Below are 25,261 nucleotides of genomic sequence, written 5' to 3' on the forward strand. Positions count from 1 at the left end.
TCACACAAAGCAAAAGGCAGAAAACATGCAGAGTTCATTAATGGCAAATATCCATCTGCCATTCTGTCTGATTGCTGTCTTTGTCTGGCAGTGTCCGGGGTTCCTCCTCATTGTCCTCCCGTTACATAACGTCAGTTCCCTTGTTCAGGAAGCTTGTGGCCCCCGTGTTTCTGAAAGGAGTTCTGTTGTTCCTCCAACCACGCACAGTGCTACAGATGAAGATGCTGTCCACAGGCAGCGCTTTCCCCCATGCTCGCTCCAACGCTTTGGTTGAAGGATGCTTTGGGCAGCAGTGAGAGGGGAGGGTGGGGAAGGGGGGGTGTAACAGAGTTACACAATGTCCATTCACAAGATGTCCTCTAACTCAGCCTCTCAGGAACTAGACTTGGCCCAGCTTGCGCTCCTACAGTAGAGGGTTCGGTCGGCATGGAAACGGCAGCACTTTGGAGCCTGTGTTTGTGACTTCCCCGTCCCTACGAGCCAAAGGGTTCCTCGAAAACACTCGAAACGCAAAAGGGACGCAGAGTTCGCGTTCGCCAAGCGCCTACTGGAGCCAACAGCCGATGGTTTTGTTGCGGTGTCCCTGAATGCTTGACGGAGAGGTTGCTTCTCTCTTGCCAACTGCCCAACCGTTATTTGAACGAGGTGGAACACCAACATGCAGGGTAGACACTTTGGTGGCACTATCAACTGTACCCCTTTTTTATGTAACAAAGTACTGGTAGTCAAGTAAAGTTAAAATCGTTATCGAGTGTATGCAGGACTTTTTTGCTTACCTCTCTGGTGCTTCACCACTGACCCAACAAATACTGGCCCGAGTTGTCCCACGCTGCTTCAACATGTTACATCCAACCATTACCAACGGTTTGAGCACACTTAACACGTTGGGGTTAGTTGTCGTTTGTTTCAAGCAGCTGGCTTCATCCATTAGCATTCGTTTGAAATGAGCTACAAAAACAGTTAGCATTAGCGGTGGAGTCTGGGTGTCTTCAGCTCACCTCTGAGTTATTGGAGCCAACAGCTTGGGAGCCCCTCGTTGGCTGACGGATGACAGGTAGAGCCTCATGCCGAGGTTTGACCACGTCGTTCTTCACAGCCATCTGCTGTGTGAAATAATGAGCGCTGTAATGTGGTTTTAATGTCTGTTCCTCTGCCCACTGCACGGCGGAGGCAAGTGGAGTGATTATACCTGGGCCTTAAGTAGCCAGACGTAACAGTTTTTTCTGAAACTCTTTTCCATCGGGTGTAATCAGGAGGATTTTGTTCTCGAGAATCGTGTTAGAGTGTAGTGTAGTATGTTTGTGTGTGTGTGTGTGTGTGTGTGTGTGTGTGTGTGTGTGTGTGTGTGTGTGTGTGTGTGAGTGTTCTTTTGTGGGTGCATGCATGTTTTTGTATGTGTGTGTGTGTGCTGAATGGGTCAATTTAGTTGAAACTAATACATGTAGAATGATAGAACAGCATGCTGTTAAATAACATTTCCCAGCTTACTATCACCGCAACAGAGTTGGATTTTTAATGGCAAACAAAGAGAATAAATGGCCAACAAAACAAATTGTTCATACCCCTTATCTAACGCAACTACCATTGACTTCAGCTCAATCAAACCCGGTATCGCCCTGCCTGGAATCAAACCCCTGGTCCGCCCCCAACACACCCCGGGACTTCCATCCTCCCCCCCCAAAGATGTCTTTTCACGCTCCAGTGTAAGAGATGAGTAGAGGTCGTAGCCTTTCAGTGGGACCATTAGCTCGCAATGAAGTCCGCTGCTAACCGGGAACAGACGCTAAACGGGAATGGGGAGTGGGGGCGAGGGGGCTGGGCAGCGAGGACCATGTGTTCCATGTGTTGTCATCACTCAGCCCTCGAACCTTGAATCCCAGGTCTCAGGAAGCCTGTCTAATGGGTCTCAGGCCGGCGTTGTACATCTTTATAGGCATTAGCTTGACTGGCAGATCTGCAGTGAAAAGACACCAATCAGGAACTAGAAACTTATTTTGGGGGGATTTCACGATTACATTATGGGCTCGTAGATAATTGTACATTTTGTTCATGTGTTTTCCAGAAGAGGTGTTGGAGGTCTGCTGACTGTTTGTACACATTATACTTGCTAATCAGATGTAAATGGTAGTGAGGGGTTGAGTTGTGAAGACTGTTACAGAATAGTAATCAGGGGCTGAGAAAGCCCCACAAAGGGGTTGATTATTTAAGTCTTGTTTTTCCCCTCGGGGTCCCTGTTCAGGACGTTTAGCTATACAGTCGAATTCCCCCGTCGCCAAAGTCAGTCCCTATGTGACCTGGAACGTGATAACAATAAATCTCCCTTGTAAACACGTTTTCCCCGGACTTCCACACAACCCTGCTATCGTCATTAGCTGGAGAACGGAGATGTCCCCCATGTTTCAGGCCCGCTTGGGGCCGCATTCTCCATCTGTTCCTTCGTTTTCTTTTCTATCGGCTAAGAAAATCAGTTTCCTCTGTCTTGAAACCGACAGAGTAGTAACAACAGCTTGTGTTGTGAGTGTCTTGGTGAGGAAGTGTTAATTCACTGGTCCGCTGGTGGTGTGCCTTCCCTGGCCAGGTCGGTTGTATGGTAGCGCTAAGCAACAGATGGCAAGACGGCCCTTGCTGGGGCTGTAACCGGTGTGTCCAGTCATTGTGTGTCCAAAGTGTGTTCCTCAGGGGCGGGCTTCGGGGTTGTTGAGCACGGTCACAGATGTGAGAGTCGTTAACTAGCCGGCTAGCTGTGGGGGGGGGCTCGTTTGGGCTGCTTTACTAGTATGTGGAGTTAGTGTTGTGTGTGTCTGTCGTGTGCTTGGTTGTGTATGACTCCTGAGTCTGTGTATGACGCCCTAGTTACAATGTCTGTACTTCTAAATGTATCTTAGTTTGAAACATTTTCGTATTTGCATGCACGTGTTCTGTTTGTTTTTTGTGTGCCTGTTAATGTACTTCTAGTTAATGTACTTATTTGTGCGTCTGTTAATGTACTTCTAGCGACACAGTGTTGACACAGGGAGTGTGTGCTCGCGTGTGTGTGTGTGTTGTGTATTTCTGTGTGGTGTCGAGGTCATCCCCGCTGACAGACAGTTAATTATGCGGGGCTGGTGTTGCTGCCTGGTCGGCTCCCGCTGTCGTCTGTTCCTCGCTGGGCTTGAAGTGACCTGTCGTCCCACACGACTTCCTCTGAGGTGCTCACGCTTATCTTACTACTGCAGGCCAGGTCTTCAAGCAGAATGTAATTGCAGTATTGTATTACACTCATACAATCGAACAGTGGAGAAGTAGAGCTTACCTCATTTTAACTGTGGTGCTTTGGTTACATTAAACTGTCTTGTTATAGCTATTACGCATTGTACCACAAATCTCCAGAAGTACACCTGGTAGTTCACATTTGATGTTAGTTGGCAATTTTTTTGGTGATGTGCGTGGAGTGATTAGTGAAATCACCCTGCTAGGGCGGTGCGTGATGTGATGCTCATTCTGCTATGAAATGCATCCATCTAGTTTTATTGTATTGTCAGAGTCAGGGCTTTGTTTGGCATTCATCAAATGTATTCTCAATGTGGAGGGCTTTGAGTACATCACTATAATTCAACCGTTTCGCTTTGCTCAGAACAGACGGAAAGTATTCCAAATGTACTCCCCAAAAAACACACACACACAAAAAAAATGGCAGCGCAACAAACGATTTGAAAAGCTCCCTAAAACGTTGCTGGAGGATATGTTCCCAGGTTTAGGCTAATCTGGGACCCAGTCTCTTAGGGGTCTTGGGAAAGCCACCAGATTTCCCAAAGCGTCTCAGTTAACCCACTGTTATCCACTCAAATTCCCTGTCCCCGGCTCGGGAGTATTGCCTTTGAAATACCTTGCACACCAATTACAATGTTTTCTCTCCCCGTCTCCCTGCTCTGGTGTGAGGCTTGTCTTTCTCATGTATCTGGTGTCCATTGTGATGGTTAGCAATTTGTTCTGGCAGCCCGGTGTTGCAGCTGCACAAAAAGACCCCAGATCTGCCTGCTTTTCCTTTTTTTGTGTTGTTTTGTTGGCCCGTTAAACCTTTACGAATAAGGTACAAAACGGTTGCACGCCAGGATGTAATTTGATCTTTGGGGTTCTGCCATGTCTTAACGTATTAACTGTTTCTCCGCCTTTTCCCTGATCTGTCCCACAGGTGTTTATGCACCGGCTCCACCAGTATGCGGCCGCCAAAATCGACAAGAACATCACAGAGGAGACGGTGAAGGTGAGGTTCGCTCTCTTTGACATGATCTGTGCTATCAACGGTGTAATCTGGACCGTGGAGAAACGTTCAGCGTAAATTGAGCTCAGTTTTTTCCTAGAGGGAAACTGATTCCCTTTATAAGTCGCACCAAAAGCAAGCACACAAAACCCTGTTTTGGGAGTGTAATACAGTGCAAGACGGGGACGGAAACGACAGTGGGAGTGGAGCAAATCTGGCCCCTGAAGTGGAGGCGAGGCGTTCTTTCAAACCGAAATAGCCAAATTCAGAATGAAGAAGAACACTGGAAAAGGCAAAGAAAATGGTGGGCGTCCCAGGAAGCAGCTGTGACTATAATCTATTTATAAATGATTCCGGACGGAAGGATGAAGGACAATAAATGCGGCTTTCTCTCAGGGAAGGGAATGGTCACAGCCTCTTTGGTTATTCTCGAAGGTAAACACATATTCTCTGGTTATGGGTCGCCCATCCCCTTGTTTTGGAATGCGTTGCCTCGTGCGGCGGGTTTGTTTGGGAACACGCCGTGCACCATTGAGCCCTACCAGCACAAAGGTCGCCCAAAGGTCTGGCGAGCGGCTGTGATGTCACCAAACAGCTGCCATGTCATCCAGTAAAAGAGCTTCAGATTATTTAGAATAAGATTATGAAGATGATATCGCTTGATTAATCACTCACGTTGTTCCACGCCAATACAAACTGTGTATTGGATCTTGTTGTCACAACAGGACAGATTGGTAATGGGCAGAAATGAGCCTGTGGTTTTGCTCCTTCCGAAAAATCTGCGTCATCCGCGATCAAAACATAACAGCTGTAGTCTGGCCGACGAATATAATCATACTGCGCGATGCAATGGTGGTCTGACAGCGTTGTGATAAAGAGCCTCGTATCTTTACATCCCTGGGTGTCTCCGTCCGTCTCTAGGTGCTGTTCTCCAACACGGAGGAGATTCTGGCCGTCCACAGGGACTTCCTGTCCATGGTGGAGGGCCTTCTGCAGCCAGACCCCCACGCGCACCACGAAGTCGGACGCTGCTTCCTGCAATTCGTAAGTCCAAATTGTCGCTCACTCCCTGAACTCCCTAGTCTCACTAGAAAGGAGCCTTGCATCATACTTTTTGGACTCGCGTAGGGATCAGATGGTGGCCTGAAAGTGAACGTTTAATCGGCAAATCCATATCATTGTACGACTTGCATTCGCTGCAAACAAACCGCCACTAACGCTGAGATGCAATCATGTGGATCTTAGATCAGAAACCCACAAATGGAGACGATACACCTAGGTTATGAGAGGTCCTCTAAGAAAACGAAAAGTCTGTACAATTGTACAATGTATGTGTGTTTGTGTGTGTGTTTGTGTCATTCTGTCTCACGACCCAGAATGAGATGAGTTGTGCCACATGTTGTGAATTTATCTCCCTGGATTACCCACTCGCGCGGTGTGCACGGCACATGTGTGCCGTGTTTTCTGCCGTTATATCTCATATTTCTTTGATGCAGGTCTTGGCGAGTGAACTGGCATGAACTATAGGCTTCACAGTCCAATAAATCTCAGCTCTGAGCTCTCTCTCTGTCCAGGATCTCAGAGCGGCATTCCACTGAAGGCATGCCGATTAGAGTTTATGGCCTCAGTGGTGGAGATGTGATCTCACCGTGCTGACAGACAATACAACATGTTTTAGGATAAGAGGCTGTGGTGGATCATTTTATGTAATTCCGAGGATAATCTGGCATTGCCTATTTACGTCACGTTTTGCATGCACTTGATCTTGCCTTGTTTTGGGAAATAAAGGGATCTTTCTCTCTTTCATTCTCTTTCGCTCTCTATTTTGTAAACTCATACACTCTCTCTCTTTCTCATACACTTTCTCTCTTTCTCATACACTCTCTCTCTTTCTCGCTCTCTCGTACACTCATTTATAGGCATCACATTTATTACCGGTAACCGGATTTCGAAGGTGGCTGACTCCAGTGTACAGACTGAATCCTTCTCCTCCTCTTTGCAGTAGGGGTTGGATATTCATGAACCAATCAGGAGAGACCAACGATCCACCTGAATTTAACAGCATTTTAGGTGGACATTGATGCGTAACCATGCCAACCCGCTGAGAGTTGAGCAGAGCGAATTAAAAACAAAATTGGGCGATATTGCGAAGTCTATGTAAAAAAAATGGTAATTGGTAATGGAAATTTTTTGTCTATAGCGGTCGCCAGTGTTCTTATTTTTCCTGCTTGTTTCAGGTGCACAGCTTAAAACCCATTGTCAACAAACAACTGCTAACACTGCATCCATTACTGTGTCATGTGATCTGGGGGCACATGGATGGAAGGATGTAATTAACCCCCCTTTATCTTCCTGCGTCCCAGATGATGTATTAAATATGATGTGTTTTCTTTTCAGGCTCTGTTCCTGTTATCTTAAGGTCATATCAGTCATTCTAGCGTTTTATGTTTTATGTTTACTTTTGATCACCCCCTCTTTTCTCATCACCTTTACAACGTTTTATCGGACACTACGGTTTCACAGCTCACTCTCTCGCTCTCTCTTTTCCAACTCTCTCTTTCGCTCACTCTCTCTCTTTCTTTTCCAATCTCTCTCTCTCTTTCTTTCTTCCCATATCGCTCTGAGTCTGTGCCTCTCGGTCTCCCCAGTAGCTTACTGTTCCCCCACCTCTCTCTCTCTCTCTCTCTCTCTCTCTCTCTCTCTCTCTCTCTCTCTCTCTCTCTGAGTGGGTGTCTCTCGGCCTCCCCAGCAGCTTACCTCCCCCCCCCCCCCCCCCCCCCTTCCCCCCTCTCTCTCCCTGTGCTGCAGAGGAGTGGCTTCCAGGTGTACGACGAGTACTGTGGGAACCACGAGAAGGCCCAGCGGCTGCTGCTGGAGCTCAACAAGATCCGCTCCGTGCGCACCTGCCTGCTGGTGAGGCTGGAGCGCCGAGCATCCTCCCGTCACACGCACCTCATCCACTCACTCATCACAGTCACCCATCGACCCTACCGCCTAACACCTCCATCTTTCCACTCATCCATCGAATGCAAACACAAACGCACACACTCGCACGCACGCACACACACACACACACACACACACACACACACACACACACACACACTACGACCCCCCCCCCACACACACACACACACACACATACACACACTCACTCACTCACCTCACTCACTCACTCACTCACTCACTCACTCACTCACTCACTCACTCACTCACTCACTCACTCACTCACTCACTCACTCACTCACTCACTCACTCACGCTCTCTCACTCACTCACTCACTCACTCACTCACTCACTCACTCACTCACTCACTCGCTCGCTCACTCACTCACTCACTCACTCACTCACTCGCTCGCTCACTCAAGACAACCACACACAAGGCACATACGTGCAGGGAAGGGACCAGCATGCGTCGTAAAACAGCCCCCCAGCTGGACAGTGAGAGGAGCCCCAGTGTTTGCTGCAGTGCGTCTTGTGGCTAGCTGGAGGCGTTGGCTGACCTGGCGCTGGGTTCAGGCAGGCGGCCTCTTCCTGTCCCAACACACGTCCACTGGGGAGCATCACGCTGCCGCCACCGAGGACTAAGCCCCCGCAGCTGGCTATCTGCTTACTGCTGTGGGCGTGGGGCGTCTTACTTTGTTTTCTTCTTTATTTTACTGTGCTCTCTCTCTCTCGCTCCCTCTCTCACTCACTCACTCACTCACTCACTCGCTCACTCAGTCATTCACTCACGCAATTACCCTCTGTGTATGTGTTTGTGTGTGTTTGTGTGCGTGAGTGTGTGTGTGCTTGCGTGGGTGGTTGTTTTCTTGCATTTGTGTTTTTGTGCGCACTATTGTCTAACTGAGTTGACTCTGTCAACAAACGTCCATGCCTGTGTGCATGTGTTTGTGTGTGTGTGGGTGATCCCCTGCAATGTGTGCATGTGGTTCTCTCCATGTTTCCCCTCCGGTGCTCTCCATCTCCCTCCTCCCCACTGACCCTCATGCCAATCTCTCCGTTCAACGCGTCCCCGTTGGCACTGTTTGCCCAGTGCCGCCGCCGCCGCCGCTGCCGCCGCCGCCGCGCCGCTTAGCGCTACACCCAGCGGCTACCCAGAAACCACCGGGCTCCGGAACCTCACCCCCCGCCCCGCGTTGCTGCACAGACTCTCTGGGGAGCCCTGTAAAAACAGAGAGAGCCCAGACCTACCGCAGGGTTCTCTCGCCCCGGGGAACGACGCGCTCAATAACCCCAGAGGAACACCGCACTTTTATTCCTAGACTTGTTAAAAAAGAATAAAAAGGCGTTGCGCGAGTCTTTCAGCATCGCTGATGAAGTGAGACGGGATGCACACACATATGGGTACGGCCACATTGGCTTTGTGGATGTGCGGGCGCACACAAACACACACATACACACACACACCACACCACACACACACACATACACACACACACACACCACACCACACACACCACACCACACACACACACACACACAGACACACAAACACAACCTGCAACCACACACACTCACACAAACATAGTCACACAACACACACACAAAAAAACACATGCACACACACACACATGCACACACACACACACACACACACACACTAAAACCACACACACACACACACACACACACACACACACACACACACACACTACAACCTCACACACACTAAAACCGCTTACACACACACTCTGTTGTAAAAATATTTATTTTACGATGAAACTTTCCGCATCACACACACACACACACACACACACACACACACACACACACACACACACACACACTTACACAATACACACACGCACGCACGCACAAACACACACACACACACACATTGTCCTGGTTGCGTTGCGGCGTCGCCGCGTGCCTTTGAACTCGGGCGAGCAGATGAGTAAAAGATGTCCGCTGGATGTGATCTAATGAGACGTTTACAGCCTGACCTGGTCGGGACCCGGCCCCCGTCAGGACGCACAGGCGTCTCGCGTTACACCGCAACCCACACCCTGGCCTCGGTCAGCCCCCCCCGGTCCCCCGACGGCCCCCGCCGCGCTCTGACCGCTGAGGAACACGTCTCGGGTAACACCAGCCCCCCCCCCACCGCGGACCCCTGTCGGGGCTCGGCCCGCTCCGCTCTTTAACGCTGTAATTACGCAGCTGACCTCGGATGTGTTGTGACGAGGAGGGGGGGGGGGGGGGGGAGGCGAGGGGAACCCTCTGGGGTCGTCCTCCTGACCTCCCGCTCTCCCTCACACCCGTGGGTGCTGGTCACTAGGTTCACCCGTCAGACGATCCCTGGCTGATGGTTTTAGTGTGTAGCCGTTTCCTTCCCTCTCCTGTCCTCACTTCTCCTCTCCCCACTGCCGCTCGTGTCCTCCCCTCTCCTCCTCTCCACTTCCCCTCTCCTCACCCGCTCCCCCTCCCCTCTCCTCACCCGCTCCCCCTCCCCTCTCCTCACCCTTCCCCTCTCCTCCCCCTCTCCCCCTCCCCTCTCCTCACCCGCTCCCCCTCCCCTCTCCTTACCCTCTCCCCTCCTCTCTCCTCGCCCTCTTTACATGCCCTCTCACCTCCACTTCTCACCCTCTATCCTCTCTCCCCCCCCCCCCCCCCCCCCCTCCAGAACTGCATGCTGCTGGGAGGCCGGAAGAACACAGAGGTGCCACTGGAGGGCTACCTGGTGGCCCCCATCCAGAGGATCTGCAAGTACCCGCTGCTGCTCAGGGTGGGTACAGCCTCGCCCCCCCCCTGACCCTGGAGGCCAAGATAGTATTCTCCATTTACGCACTTACAGAACCCCGCCTCCAGCAACATGATTGGTTGAAACTGATATAAGGCATGCCTGGTGAGGCATGGTGAGGCCTGGTTAGCATGGTGAGGCGCGATGAGTCCTGGTGATGCCTGGTGAGGCATGGTTAGGCATGGTGATGCCTGGTGGGGCCTGGTTAGTCCTGGTTAGTCCTGGATAGACCTGATTAGGCCTGGTTAGGCCTGGTTAGGCCTGGTTAGGCCTGGTTAGTCCTGGTTAGTCCTGGTTATTCCTGGTTAGGCCTGGTTAGGCCTGGTTAGTCCTGGTTAGGCCTGGTTAAGCCTGGTTAGTCCTGGTTAGGCCTGGTTAGGCCTGGTTAGTCTTGGTTCCGGAGACATGGATGCACATCTGTGCCACTCAATTCTAGGACTGCCACAGATGTACGTCTCTGTGAATGGAACATAAAGATCCACTTTATTAAGCCCAGATGAGACCCTTATTTTATGATATTACTTAATCTGCCGCTACAAAGCCGGACATTTATAAACTAGGCAGGGTGTGGACTGTAAGATGAGCTCCAGTCATGTGGTAGCCAAGGATTCCTGGAGCTCTGACAGCAGTGGACGGTGATGAGGATGTGAATGAGACGGACCGTTTGAACTGGAGATTTATTTCGCGGAATAAGGGAACAGCAGATGCAGCTGATTATTTAAAATGCTGTGATTTTTATAACTCGCATGTGTGCAGGGGGCTTGATCTCTGTCCCGAAGTCGTGGCTGGTTCACACGTGCACACGGGTGCACGTGCACACTCGTTTTTTGGTGTCAGTGTGAATCTGTTGGTTTGGTTATGGATATTTCTGATTGTGACTTTGTGTATGCATGACTATGATTGTGTATGGGTTATTTGTGTTGTTATGTGTTGTCTATGTGAATCTATATAAGTCTATCAGTTTTTTGTATAAATTTTTTTTTTGTGCGTGTCAGTCTTTATTTGTTCACATTATTTTGCTGTTTACACTTGTGAGAATGATTGAGGTGTGATTGTTTATGTGTGTCTATGTATGAATGTGATTATGTACTTGTGTGTCTATGTGAATCTGTTTACATCTATGTCTGTATGTGAATGTGTTTATATCTATGACTGATTGTGTATGTGTGTGTCTATGTGAATCTGTCTGGTATGCGTTTGTATGTAAAATCGTCTATGTGTTTCTATATGAATATCTGAGTGTCTATGTACGATGGTGACCTTTGTACCTGTGGCTGCTGACCTCCAGGAACTTCTAAAGAGAACGCCTAAGAAGCACAACGACCACGGGCTGGTGCTGGAGGCCCTGCAGGTGATGAAGGCCGTGTGCTCCAACATCAACGAGGCCAAGAGGCAGATGGAGAAGCTGGAGGTGTTGGAGGAGTGGCAGTCCCACATCGAGGGCTGGGAGGTGGGTCTCTACCGGGAAGGAGACATGTGTCCACACATCCATCTCACTAAGCCTGGTCTCTGTTAACAATTTCGACCTAGGAGGCACAGATTTCAAAAACCCGACGCAGCAGATGGGTTTGATACACAGAGCCAGCTGGGAAGTCGTCCTTGGAAACTGTTTTGGGAGGTCGGGCACAAAAAAATACTAGGCAGTTGATTGGATGAACCATCTGTCTAAAGTCGTCCATCACGTATTATGTAGATCACGCAGTCCCTCAGAGGGCGTTGATTGGTCCGAACCACCACGGTTTGACCACCTGTGTGTCAACTTGAAGCCTGGCGAGACGGATTGTCACACGGCCGTTTTTCTTGCGAGTCCAGCTGCCTCGCAAGGTCACCTATTGTACTGCCGTTCCTGGAAGAGGGATCCCTCTTCTGGGATCCTCCTCCAAGTTTGGGGAGTTCTTTCTTGCCCTTTAGATGGCTAGAGTCTCCTACCCACAAGGCAACCTCTTACCCACTAGGCAGTCAGTAGTTAGAATGGCACACACACCTAGGCATGGAAGTATGTTGACAAAGTCAGCGCAGTTAGACAAAACTTTTGTGGTGTGACACAAAATCACACCACAACAGAACGTGCAGGAAAACAACCACCCACGCAAGAACACACACACACACACACACACGCACGCACGCACGCACGTGCACACACACACGCCCGCCCGCCCGCACGCACGCACGCACGCACGCACGCACGCACGCACGCACGCACGCACGCACGCACGCACGCACGCACGCACGCACACACACACACACACACACACACACACACACACACACACACACACACACACACACACACACACACAGGGAGAGGAAGAGGGGGGGAGAGAGAGAGAGAGAGAGAGAGAGAGAGAGAGAGAGAGAGAGAGAGAGAGAGAGAGAGAGAGAGAGAGAGAGAGAGAGAGAGAGCATACTTCGGCAGTACACACTGCATGGCTGGTGCATTGTGAGTAGGACGGCACCAAGCACTGATCCAGGAGCAGGCGTGCAGTGTGTACTGGTCCTGACGACGCGTCTTGCCTGGCCTTGGGTCCATCCTAAATCTCAGTTGTGTATTTTAGTGTATGTTCCTTTCATCAGGGATTTATAGACACACGCTGAACAGCGTGTAGACACACGCTGTTCCAAAGACCTTAGGGTTTTTTCCTCAAAAGTCACAGTAAAAACAGAGAATTAGAGTGATGCAAATGCAATATGGATTTATCGACACCTCTCTAAGAAGCGACGCAGTCGTTCCTACTGAAACAAACAATTCAAGCATTGTTTCAGCTCTTTTTGCTGGTTTAGACAAAAGGAGTAGTTGCCAGCAGCCGTTTCCCATTTCAAATGACAAGGAAGAAAACTGAATGGGTTTACGTCTGATGCATGATATCTGAGTCATCTGCTACGAGGAACAGGCCGCCTCCCAGATTTCAGCCTCAGTTCCCCCATCGCTATGCGGTCGGGCTCCATAATATCCAACCGAATTGAGAAATCTCTTGCCCCTGGAGTCAACGAGGGGTGGTTGAATCGCGTGTCTTGAGACCCCCCACACTAGACGACATGCAGGGCCCACTTCAGCCCTGATCCCCCCCCCCCCCTTCCTCCCCACCTCCCAGACTCATTATGGGGGGTTTGTCTCCTAGTGGGGCGGCGCCTTTAGGGTTTGGGGGGTAAATTGTGGCCTGTGAAGCCCTTTGAATGAGTGAATTGACCTCACTTGAATTGGCGTTGTTACAGTGGCTGTCTCTCTCCCCGGAATGTTTTGAAACTACTTTCAATGGGTCTTTGATAGAAGACTTTCTTTAAGGATTACTGTGGGACTTTTATAGTTAAGGTCTTACTTTGAGACCTAAACTGTCTGTTAGGTCTTCCAAGCAATCGTTGCTTAGTGGGCTAACATGTGTGCTAGGTAATGTTACCATTGTTAGAATGGTACATCTCTTGGCACCAACTTAAGCCAAATCCGAATAATTGCTGCATTCCTTAGTTGGATCCTTGCTGTCTAGCTGCTCTTTAAAGCGGCTATAGTAAGTCAGAGTATGTCTGCGAGGTATGCATGGAACCAATGTCGCTTACTGCTGAGCTGTGGCCACTAAATCTCACCAGGCATTACTTATTAACTGACACGGACAACACTACAGCCGTTTCTTTATCTCTGGCAAGACTTTTGTTTTTGACTCTTTCTGGAATCCTCCATGGGAGCGATGTTTCGCACCCTGGTGGGATCCCTTCTACCCAGATGGCTAATGGCGACGTCTCACGCTCTCTTTGGTGTCCGCTCTAATCTGTATTTTAGTTCACTAGGAGGGTTTGGGGTTGGAAATGTCCTGGCTTATTGTTATTCTGCTTGGGGGTCAGTAGGGACTTGTGGTGGTGGTGGTGGCGGCAGTGATAGGGAATACAAAGTGAGTCATTGTAAACAGAGGAGGTCTTGGGATGCCGATGCAATTGACCTGGCGTCATGCCAAGAGGGCCCGAAGGCTTCTGGATCTGAAACCAGGAACGTGATTGCAGTTGTTTTGGTGAGAAGGTCTGGATGGCGGTGGTATTGGCTGTAGACACGATTCGATCTGGCTAGCCAGATATATACACACACACACATTTCCTTTTTGTGTGAAGGTTTATTTTACGTAACATGTCTGTGGATTTTACAAAAGCGCAGACACGGCCAAGTATAACGCTCTGGTTTTCATGTATAAATACATCGTGATTCGGCCACAGAAATTGAATTTGCACCGCTTAATTTTAGCGTGCTAGTCTTCCGAGGGAACCTTTATCCCTACACACATTCAATTTAGAAGCTAAATCCTTTCACAGTGTTACACCCATTTAGTGGGATGGGGAACCTAAATATTTCTTTTTGTGGCCAACGGCATCAATCAAGCCTGTCAGGGGGAAAACCAGAACATAACATGCTTTAACAACTGGTGTCATGGAACGGCACACAGTGTTCTGGGCTCGCCTGGGGCGTCCCCATGCCAGAAACATCTCAAGGTAGAATTGAGAAGGAGGAAATATCGTTTTTGGAACCAAGTTTCTGTTCCACAAGGGGGTTCTCGTACATGTTAAGCACACGCGTGTGTATCCAGTGGATACACGCGTTTACCCGCGACATCCGAGTTAGCTACACATGTGCGTTTTGGCAGCGCTACACGCAAAAACACAGCAACGCTCGGCGGGCTAAGTATAGTGAGGTCAGCCGTCGTTGGGGCCCGGCCATGGGTGGGGTGCTCTGACATTTTCTCGGCAGCCGGGCCTCACTCAACGTGCTCCGTGGCTGCCATCGCCACTTTTCATCGATTATAAAACATTAGCTCATTCTGGAGCGGGACAGCTCTCCACCACAGCCCTCTGCCAGACTTCTGCTCTCTCACTCTCTGTGTCTCCCTCAGTCTCTCTCAGACTCTCGCTCGTACTATTGCTCTCGCTCTTACTTACTGTAGCACTCTCTCTCCTCTAATGCTCTCTCTCTCGCACACTCTCTGTCTTTCTCTCTCGCTCTCTCGCTCTCACTCGCTCTCTCATTCTGTCTCCCTCAGTCTCTCTCAGACTCTCACTCTGGCTCTCGGTCTATAGCACTCTATCATACTGTCTCTCTCTTGCTTTCTCTCTCTCGCACACTCTCTGTCTCTCTGTCACTCTCTCTTGAACCATCTGTCCTTCTCTCCCTCTCTATCCCTCTCTCTGACATGGGAAAGGGAAAGTAGAGGGTGAGAAAAAAGTGTGAGAGGGAGAGAGAGGGGGGGGGGGGGGGGGGGGAGATGGAGCTCCAGGGAGGAGGTGTTCCTGTGTGGGTGTCTGAGGAGGAGGGGTGGATGAAGGTAATAATTGTGTGTTTTTTCCCATTAGTCTTCCACGGCCATGGGCTGAATGCTCGTTAGCACTGACCCTGTCCACAGCTGTGTGGCCCCTAGGCGTCCTGGCAGGTTGTCCGTGTGTGGGAGAGAGACAGGGCGATCGGCCCGTCGCGGTCGCCATGGTGACAGCTGCCAGCGTGTTTAGCTTGTGTTTTCTTTTCTACTTTTCTGCGGCGGCTGCGTTTGCCCGTCACAGGGTTATCTTTCCACGTGTCTGTGTTCAGTCGTTAAGGGGTACCACAGGATTATATTAATTTCCCTCCAAGAAAAACCTCCAAGAAGTCTAAGCAATAGTTTAGAGTTTTAGTTATTGTTATTTTACACTCTGCAGGGTCTCTCTTTTGGATTGTGTTGTCTCCTTCGGTTCAGCAGTTTGCTTAAGCTTACTGACAATAGGCCTGCTTTTCCTCTCTCTGTTTACTTCTTTTAAAATGGCTGCCATGCTAGCATAAAGAAGCCTCTTATGTTGGACAGCCAACAAAGTGTTGAGGCAAGGTGCTAAAGCGCAGACGTGACAACAAGCCAAAGCTGCAGTTAAGCAGTTTTTCGGCAGTCCAGGCCGAGGCAACCGAAAGAGAAAAAAAGGGTAAAGGAGAAAATGTGTACTGTAAACGTTTTATGAACGCGAGGGAGCCCAGTGACCGAACGGGTTCAAGCGGCCCGGTGTGTTTCTGCTCAGCGTTCCCCCAACACGTCCAGGGCTAGAGTCAGGCCTGCTCCTGCAGAAAAAGGAAACGCAGGTCAGCAGGTCCGGACCTGGGGGACCTGGCTTCCCCTCCCTGGACGTGAGCAGGGCAGGCTGGCCTTCGCCACGTCTGGCCCCGCGCACACACTCACCCGCCGCGGAGCACTTTACCATCTGGCCACTGGCTGGTGACTGCCTAGTAACAGGAACCTGGGAGAGAGCAGCGGGAGGGCGAGGCAGGAGGGGAGAAAAGTGAGTGACGATCAAAAAGGGTGAAGAGGGAGCATAAAGAAAGAGCGATGGAAAGAGTGAAGAGAGGGAGGGGTTTTGCCCGCCATGGCGTCGGGTGCACCAGGTGAAAGCACTCTGGACGTTTTAGTTTTGCGGCCTTTGCCCGTCTTATTTTTTAGCCCAGATGCTTAAAACCCGGCCACACATGAAATTCCCAATGGTGGGCAAAGTGAGAACACCGATCTGTGAGGTTTATCGCCTCCAGCAGGGCCTGTTGCGCTCCCAGACCCACAACAATGCAGCACAAGAGTTTGGCTGGACAGGAAATGTTTTCTATAGCCGAGAGTCTATGGCGGCCTATTTTAAAGTCGCTCGGTAATCTGCGGTGAGGAAGTCTGTTGTGTTGTTGTAGACCCATAAGAGAGGGAACAGGAAGGAGTGGGAATCTAACCCCCACCCCCCTCTGCTCTCCCTCCTCCTCCTCTGCTTAGAGGCCGTACATCATCAGTCAGTCAGTGGCTGAAGCACAATTATGTGGCTTGGTTTCACTTTATTCTCACTGAATCAGTACAAGGCTCAGAGCTAGGTTTTCATGTGAGAAACAACTGCTAGTTCGAGTTGTTCCCCTCACTCTTCATAAGCTATCCCTACATCAGATATTCAGCAGACACTTAAGAATGAATTATTTCGTAATGTATGTGCATTATAGATGCAATGTATTGTGCAATATAAATTGCACAAGGGTGCCAGCAAATGAGTCTGTGGTGTGTTGGAATCGAACCCAGTAACCTTTTTCGCTGGGGGTTCGAACACCTGATGTCTCTACCATACTATCCTACCTCTGTCCATTAGGCCAGGGATGTGTGTTTTAGATCCACAGTCTGGTCAGTCTCTAAGTTCTGCTTCCTCCTCCCCGTCTCCGTCTGCTCCTGCCAGGGCTCCAACATCACGGACACGTGCACGGAGATGCTAATGCACGGCGTGCTGCTGAAGATCTCGGCGGGGAACATACAGGAAAGGAACTTCTTCCTGTTTGACAAGCTCCTGGTCTACTGCAAGAAGAAGAACAGGTACCTTTTCACGCACTCGCTGTATACACGCTGTGCACACTCCAAGCGCTGTACATTGGTGGTTTGGGCGAAACACGTGCTGGGGTTTCTGGCTTCACTGAGAGACCTATTGTTTGAAACGTATCATATCTTCATCATCCTCTTCACTCTACACTCTGGATGTGTTGAACGGAGACGGTCAAAGAGTCATGCAACCATTTTGTTTTTGTGGGTGTTTACGGTTCGCAGTGGGCCGTGCACTTTAGGAAGATCTTGTAGGAGTTTAAAAATAGACGAGAAGAAGAAGCCAGGGAGGCATGGACAAAGAAGAAGGAGGAAATCTGGTCTAATGCTTTCTTTTTTCAACCCCGAAAAAAAAGCAGAACCAAGCGGTTAGGCTAGCTGGTGTGTGTGTGTGTGTGTGTGTGTGTGTGTGTGTGTGTGTGTGTGTGTGTGTGTGTGTGTGTGTGTGTGAGCGGTTGCCTGCGTACACGTGCATGTGTATGTGTGTCTGTGTGTGTCTGTGTGTGCATACACGTGTGTGTGTGTGTGTGTGTGTGAGACCTGGACCACTAACACTGTCTGGGGTCTCGGGTTGCCTGCCCTTCAAGTGTATTTATCTGAGGCATTACGCGGCGGTGCTATTCACCAAACCACCTGATACGTGACACCGCCACCTCGACCCGGGACAAGGACACCGGCCCGGCCCGCCACCCCGCCACAGCGCCACGGCCAAGTGGGCATGGACCCCCGCATCCCTCACTCCTCTGGAGAAAGGGCTTCTGGGCGGACTGGTGTGTGTGGGGGAGTGTGGGGGACTGGGAGTGTGTGTGTGTGTGTGTGTGTGTGTGTGTGTGTGTGTGTGTGTGTGTGTGTGTGTGTGTGAAAGGGAGGGAGGGAGTGTGTGCGTGTGTATGTAAAAGGGAGGAAGTGTTTGTGTGTGTGTGCATGTGTTTATAAAAGGGAGGGAGGGAGGGATTGGGAGTGTGCGTATGTGTGTGATGCTGTGTATGTGTGTGGGAATGTCAGTGTGTTTGTGTTTTTGTGTGTGTGTGTGTGTGTGTGTGAGGATGTGTATCTTGGACTGTTTATGTGTGTGGGTCTGTAGATGAGTGGGAATGTGTGTGTGTTGTTGTATATGTGTCTGTTTTTGTGTCTTTGTATGTGTGTGAGAATTTGCGTGGGACTGTGTATGTAAGAGGATATGTGTGTGTCTTTGTGTGTGTGTGTGTGTTGGTGTGAGGATGTGTCTGGCGACTGTGTGAGTGGGAAGATATGTGTGTGTCCGTGTGTTTGTGTGTGTGCGTGCATGCGTGCGTGTGCGTGCGTGCGTGCGTGCGTGCGTGCGTGCGTGCGTGCGTGCGTGCGTGCGTGCGTGCGTGCGTGTGTGTGTGTGTGTGTGTGCGTGTAGTAGCCTGGTCATGGGAGGGTGGGGGAGGGTACACAACCACCAGCATCTGGGTCCACCAGTATAAAGTTCCGCTGCGCAGTGCTTTTGTGCACACATTGAAAGCGTGTCTGACCATTTATGTTAACACAACCCCCACCCCCACCCCCACTGCACCTGTTAAGACAGCTCACATGTCCCGGTTTCAACACCACAATGTCCGTGCTCCACCTGTAGGCATCCGCAGGCAAAGATGTCTCCACAAGATCACGACGGCTCAATGACTGAACAGTGGGACAGCAACCCGACCCTGAATCGTCTGACAATGCAACTGACAATTTAGAGTGGGGTTTGAGCTGCTGTGAGTTGGGTTGAGTTGAGTTGAGTTACGGTGGGCTGGGTTTGCCCTTGGAGCGTGCCCGCTCCCAGTGCGTGTGATGGTGTGATGAGGAGCAGGGCGCTTGTGTGCTGATCCGTGTCCATCCTGTGATTTTTTTTTTTTTTCAACAAGGCGTTTAAAAAACAGCAAGGCGGCCACTGAATGCCCCCGCTTCCTGTTCAGAGGACGCATCAACACGGAGGTGATGGAGGTGGAGAACGTGGACGACGGGACTGGTCAGTACAAAATAAAAAAGACAAATATAAATGGAGATTTATGAGATTATTTTGACCAATTCCCTGTTTTCCTTTCCTATGTCTATTTGCTGTCTCGGAATATTCTCTCAAGTGATTTTCCCCTTGTCCGTCTTTCTCTCCCTACTGCGTTTAGAGTTTCAGTCCCTTGATAGATTATCATTGTTTCTTTTCCACAAAAGATTTAACAAGATAAGATATAAAGGGTATGTCCTGGTTTTGGTTTTCCACGGATTGCCAACATGACCTTCAACTAAAGAACAGTATGTACGTTTGCAGGAGCCATCGCTATCTCTCTGACGGACTTTGATTTGTTCTGAAGAGGAGCATGGATGATTAGTGTGAGAGTGTTTGCGAGAGGGTGAGGAAAAGAGAGAGGGATATAGAGAGAGAGTCAGAGGGAGAAAGACACTGATGGAGAGAGAGGGAGAGAGAGAGAGTGCTGGAGGGGCAGGGACTTGTGTGTGTCCTGTGTCCTGTGTTGCCCTGATTACAATTGATTACCTGACTGTTTTGGCTATGGTTTGTTTTATGTTTTTTTTCCAATCTTCCATCTCTGCGGAGTGTAGAAGCAGCCGGGCCAAATGAAGGAGACCCTTTTTGCTCAATGCTTTTAAAAGAAGCGGAAAATACGACATGCCGGCCAGAACCGGCATGCTCCAGTCTTTCTGTTCAACAGTCAGCTCACTGACAGTTTGAGAGGGTAGTCTGGGAGTGGCTCTGTGAGTCAACGCTGGCCTCTCTGAAGCAATTTAAAGAGATGGACAACCTCGGCATCGGCGCGAGCTAGAACTCACATGCACCAGGCTTTCAGCTACACTTTCAGTTGGGATACTCCCAACATGGGTCTGTTTGAAGGGTTAGACCGGGCGTTTCTGTGAGTCAACGCCGGCTTCTCCAGAGCGTTTTAAGGAGAGGAAAAACACAAGCCCAGTGTGTGCTAGCAGTACACCAGGCTTTCCGTTCCCCTTTCAGCTAGGATACTTGATGTGTATAAAGATGTGTTTGAAGGGGACGATCGGAGTGAGTCTTGAGAGCCAACGCCAGCTTCTCTCCGGGTTACGCTGGAGGCCTGTGGAGTGGATAATGCTGATGGAAGCTTCTAGGTCTCTGAGCGGACCACCCTCTGTGATTTGATTAGCATGGAAGGGGCCGGTGCTCAATGAAGCTCTTTGCTGAGCAGCTCTCCAGAGGTCGGTGTGAGGGCCTGCCGCTGTGGCGCTACTCCACTTGTGTGAATGATTGCATCTACTGCGAACGTCCGGTGAGGTCGATCACATTGTCTTTGTGGTCTCTACCTTAGGCGAGCTGAGTCCAAAACACATGCTTTGATAGTAAGAGGAATGGTATTTCCTTTACACTTAGGGCATTTATATTTAGGCCATTAAGCAGACCTTTTAATCCAAAGCGACAATAAGTACATTTGTCAGAAGAAGAAGAAGTCACTACAGTAAAGAAGCAAAGAAACAAGTGCTAAGCATTTACAATTGCTAGGTTAACCCATTTCCCGTATGCAACAAAGATTGCTAGGATAAGACCCTACCAATGCTCAGTACTATTTTTTAATTGCCAGGAAAATAACAAACAATAAGTGTGTTCATTATGTGCCAGACATTTTCAAATAGTTGAATGAAAAGTGAGTATGTTTCTGGTTCTGTTTGCGATTTATTTATCTCGGCGCGTTGGCTTTGCTTTAATAATTTGACCCTTTAGGTTATTCAATTAAATATTTAATCCCATTTCCCAGCTGAAGCGCCTTTTTGAAGTAGAGGTTCTGCCTCATAAGAGATTCGTACACACACTCCACCTGAACTCTCTCCACTGAGACTCTGTTTATACTGTCTTCATCTGCAGAACGGTGGATTTATAGAGCTAAAATACATATATGTATATACTGTGTACATAAAATACGAAAAGATAAAAAGTAAAATACTGATGTGTGTGCGTGTGTGTGTTTGTGTGTGTGTTTGGATGTGCGTGCATGTCTGTGTGCGTGTGTGTGTGCATGTGTGTGAGCGCCTCTTGTGTGTACATATGCGTGGCTGTGTGTGTGTGTGTGTGTGTGTGTGTTTGTGTGCTTTTCCACCTGCCCCTCAGCTGACTACCACAGCAGCGGGAACATCGTGAACAGCGGCTGGAAGATCCACAACACGGCCAAGAACAAGTGGTTTGTGTGCATGGCCAAGACCCCGGAGGAGAAGCAGGAGTGGCTGGAGGCCATCCTCAAAGAGAGAGAGCGCAGGAAAAGTAAGTACGGGGAAGGGTTAGAGGGCCGATGAAGCCATCGAACCCTAAACGTGAACTGGCACCGGCAACTTGTGCATTACTTTGCGTTGAATAATGACTAGAAAGGTTTTTGCTTGAGGAATAATTCAGATTAGTTTCACTCAAGGATTCCTGAAAGGATTAAATTGAAGGCAATGGACCTTTGTGCTGACTGTGTGTCTTTATGTTTGCATTATACATAAAGGTGTGTGTGTGTGTGTGTGTGTGTGTGTGTGTGTGTGTGTGTGTGTGTGTGTGTGTGTGTTCACACGTGGTGCCTTGGTGCTGTGTGTGAATGTGCTGACCCACGGTTCTGACTCAAACGTTGAGATAACCGCATTCAGTGTTTCCTTGCAATCTATCAAAAAGTGAGACAATATTTCAGCTACAGAACCCAACAGCTCGCCTGTACAGTGATACACTTCTATTACCATTTATTTATTTGTCTATCTATCGATCCTGCTCAGAACCATTAGCAAATTGAAAAGTATTAAGATTAAGTGAGTTGTGAGTTCCTTGCCTCGCGATTTCCGGTCTCATATTTCCAGGAGAAACAGCTGTGCTTGATTGGACGAAATGTCACCGGACGGCAAGAGTCACGTCTGTTCTCCGTCTGCCTCCCTCCTTTCCCTCTCCTCTCTCCCTCCCTCCCCTCCCTCCCTCCCTTCCTCCCTCCATCCATTATTTCCCTCCACCCTCCTTCCCCTCTCTCCCTCATCTCCCTGCCTACTTCCCTCCCTCCCTCCCTCCCCTCCCTCCCTACTTCCCTCCCACCCTCCCCTCTCTCCCTCCCTCCCTCTATCTTCTCCATCCCTCCCTCACCTCCCTCCCTCCTTCTCTCCCTCCCTCCCTCTCTCCCACCCTCCCCTCTCTCCCCCCCCCCCCTCCCCCAGGCCTGCGGCTGGGCATGGAGCAGGACACGTGGGTGATGGTGTCCGAGAAGGGGGAGAAGCTGTACCAGCTCATGACCAAAGGCCACCTCATCAAGGACCGCAAGCGCAAGCTCTCCACCTTCCCCAAGTGCTTCCTGGGAAGGTGAGGGCGCCACGCACACATCCACACATGAGCACATGCACGCACACACATACACACACGCACACACAGATGCACACGCACGCACACACACACACACACACACACACACACACACACACACACACACACACACACACACACACACACACACACAGACGCACATCATCTGGATATGTTAGGGTTTCCCAACCAACTCCAAATTACTTTACACACACATACACACACAAAGGCACACATGCACAAATACAGATACACACACTCACACACACAAAGGCATCACCTGGGAAGATAAGAAGTTTACACCGGCTAACATCAAAACCCACTGACCAGTGTCCACATACACACGTATGCTGAGGGCGTCTTGTTTATCTGTCCTACTGATGTGGAGTCATTTCCTTTGGAGAGTCAATGCGGCCCGCTGAGTGACAGCAGTGTAATGTAAGGCCGGGTGACACAGTCCCCATGGTGACTGTGTGTGACCCCGGTGACGTGACCCACTGGAATGAGCACCAAAGTCCTCGATTATTCACGGGATTGTGCAGGCGGTCACCAGAGGACCGGCCCAGACTGTACGCACCACTTCAAAGCTGATTTCCCCCGGATCAACTCGTTTGTACTTCCCCCCCAAAACCCCAAAATACACCAAAACAAATTATCCCTGAAGACCGCTGCAGGGAACGGGAGGCGAGTGACACACACACACACACACACACACACACACACACACACACACACACACACACACACACACACACACACACACACACACACACACACACGTCTTCCTTTCCTTCAGGTTGTCATTCGCTTTCTGAACCAGCGGCTGTAAGGCTCGTCTTCGCTGCTCCGTCACGGCAAAAAGTGTCTTGGGTGGTGGTGCCTGGGGCGGTGGTGGGACGGTGGTGGTGGTGGTGGTGGTGTCTGGGGTGGTAGGCGTGGTGTTGGTGATGGTTGGGGTGGTGTTTCTGGTGTCTAGGGTGGTGGAGGTTGGGGTGGTGTTTCTGGTGTCTAGGGTGGTGGAGGTTGGGGTGGTGTTTCTGGTGTCTGGGGTGATGGTTGGGGTGGTGTTTCTGGTGTCTAGGGTGGTGGAGGTTGGGGTGGTGTTTCTGGTGCCTAGGGTGGTGGAGGTTGGGGTGGTGTTTCTGGTGTCTAGGGTGGTGGAGGTTGGGGTGGTGTTTCTGGTGTCTGGGGTGATGGTTGGGGTGGTGTTTCTGGTGTCTAGGGTGGTGGAGGTTGGGGTGGTGTTTCTGGTGTCTAGGGTGGTGGTGGTTGGGGTGGTGTTTCTGGTGTCTAGGGTGGTGGAGGTTGGGGTGGTGTTTCTGGTGTCTAGGGTGGTGGTGGTTGGGGTGGTGTTTCTGGTGTCTAGGGTGGTGGAGGTTGGGGTGGTGTTTCTGGTGTCTGGGGTGTTGGTTGGGGTGGTGTTTCTGGTGTCTAGGGTGGTGGTGGTTGGGGTGGTGTTTCTGGTGTCTAGGGTGGTGGTGGTTGGGGTGGTGTTTCTGGTGTCTAGGGTGGTGTTGGTTGGGGTGGTGTTTCTGGTGTCTGGGGTGGTGGTTGGGGTGGTGTTTCTGGTGTCTAGGGTGGTGGTGGTTGGGGTGGTGTTTCTGGTGTCTAGGGTGGTGTTGGTTGGGGTGGTGTTTCTGGTGTCTAGGGTGGTGGTGTGGTCTATTGTGTTGGGGGAAAAGAATAAAAAAATAAAAAAGATGTAAAGTAAAAACAAGGACAAGATAGACCGAGCAGCAAGAACATAGAAAACATGACAAGCATGGATGAGTAAATAAAATAGCAAAAATAGCTCAGTGATATATACAGTATGCTCATAGTTTAAAATGCTGTTTTTTAGTCTGTTGTTGTACAGTCTAATTGCTGTAGGCACAAAAGACTTGGGACTTCTTTTTTAGACTGAGGTCATGTACAGTTGAGCTACAAATACCCAACTCCAATCATCTTGCTGGCTGTTTTAACTATTCGATGCAGTTTATTCTGGTCCTCAATGTACCTGTTACCAAACGCACAAATAAGGTGGGGTCTAGGGGCGTAGGTGTGGGTATATTGTAATATATTATAATATATGCAATATTAAGTCACGCAGTGGGGATGTTAAACAGCGGCATTGTCACACACGTCAGTGGGCCTAAGTCTTACCGCAGCCTACTGTTAAACAGAGGAAAGTGTGTATAGAGTAAATCTATCAGTGCTGTGTGTTTGGCCGTGTGCTTTGTATCCAGGATTCAATAGGTCGACTTTGGACACAAAGATCCGAAAACATTAAATTGCATCCATCCCTGAAATGGTGCTTGTGCCTTTAATCCGTGTTTTGTCCGTCTCCTCTCGGCCCTGATCCTGTAACTGGGAAGGATTGGACGGGATTGGATTGGGTGCTGCGGCGCTGATCTAACCATCGATTTGGGAGCGCAGGCTAATAGGAGAGCAGGGGTCGCTCCCACTGCAATCTCCTCCGGCCGTGAGTTTCCCGCCTTGGCGCTGCATTATTACCACACCAGCCGCCTCCGTATCGCACTGATGCACACACACAGCACGTCCGCGGTGTCTCCGCAGCGTCTCCCCCCTCCTCCTCCTCCTCCTCCTCCTCTTCCTCCTCCTCTGTGTTCTGGCAAAGGCCTTACCCCGCTCCAGGTAGAACATTCCGGCTGCCTCCGCTTTGAC

The 25,261-nt window shown here is 50.0% G+C and overlaps 1 protein-coding gene across 1 annotated transcript in view; it reads left to right on the top strand.

The window, feature by feature from the left end:
- prex2 (phosphatidylinositol-3,4,5-trisphosphate-dependent Rac exchange factor 2) overlaps positions 1-25,261 on the top strand; it is a 117,212-nt gene that overhangs the window by 14,521 nt on the left and 77,430 nt on the right. Inside the window, exons 2-10 of the mRNA XM_030348986.1 lie at positions 4,172-4,243; positions 5,162-5,284; positions 7,049-7,153; positions 9,863-9,964; positions 11,268-11,429; positions 17,165-17,298; positions 19,176-19,279; positions 21,395-21,544; positions 22,456-22,597. Coding sequence (XP_030204846.1) covers positions 4,172-4,243; positions 5,162-5,284; positions 7,049-7,153; positions 9,863-9,964; positions 11,268-11,429; positions 17,165-17,298; positions 19,176-19,279; positions 21,395-21,544; positions 22,456-22,597 — 1,094 coding nt within the window. The remainder of the gene's footprint in view (positions 1-4,171; positions 4,244-5,161; positions 5,285-7,048; positions 7,154-9,862; positions 9,965-11,267; positions 11,430-17,164; positions 17,299-19,175; positions 19,280-21,394; positions 21,545-22,455; positions 22,598-25,261) is intronic.

The sequence above is a fragment of the Gadus morhua genome, chromosome 23, assembly GCF_902167405.1.
Source record: "Gadus morhua chromosome 23, gadMor3.0, whole genome shotgun sequence".
Taxonomy (NCBI): domain Eukaryota; kingdom Metazoa; phylum Chordata; class Actinopteri; order Gadiformes; family Gadidae; genus Gadus; species Gadus morhua.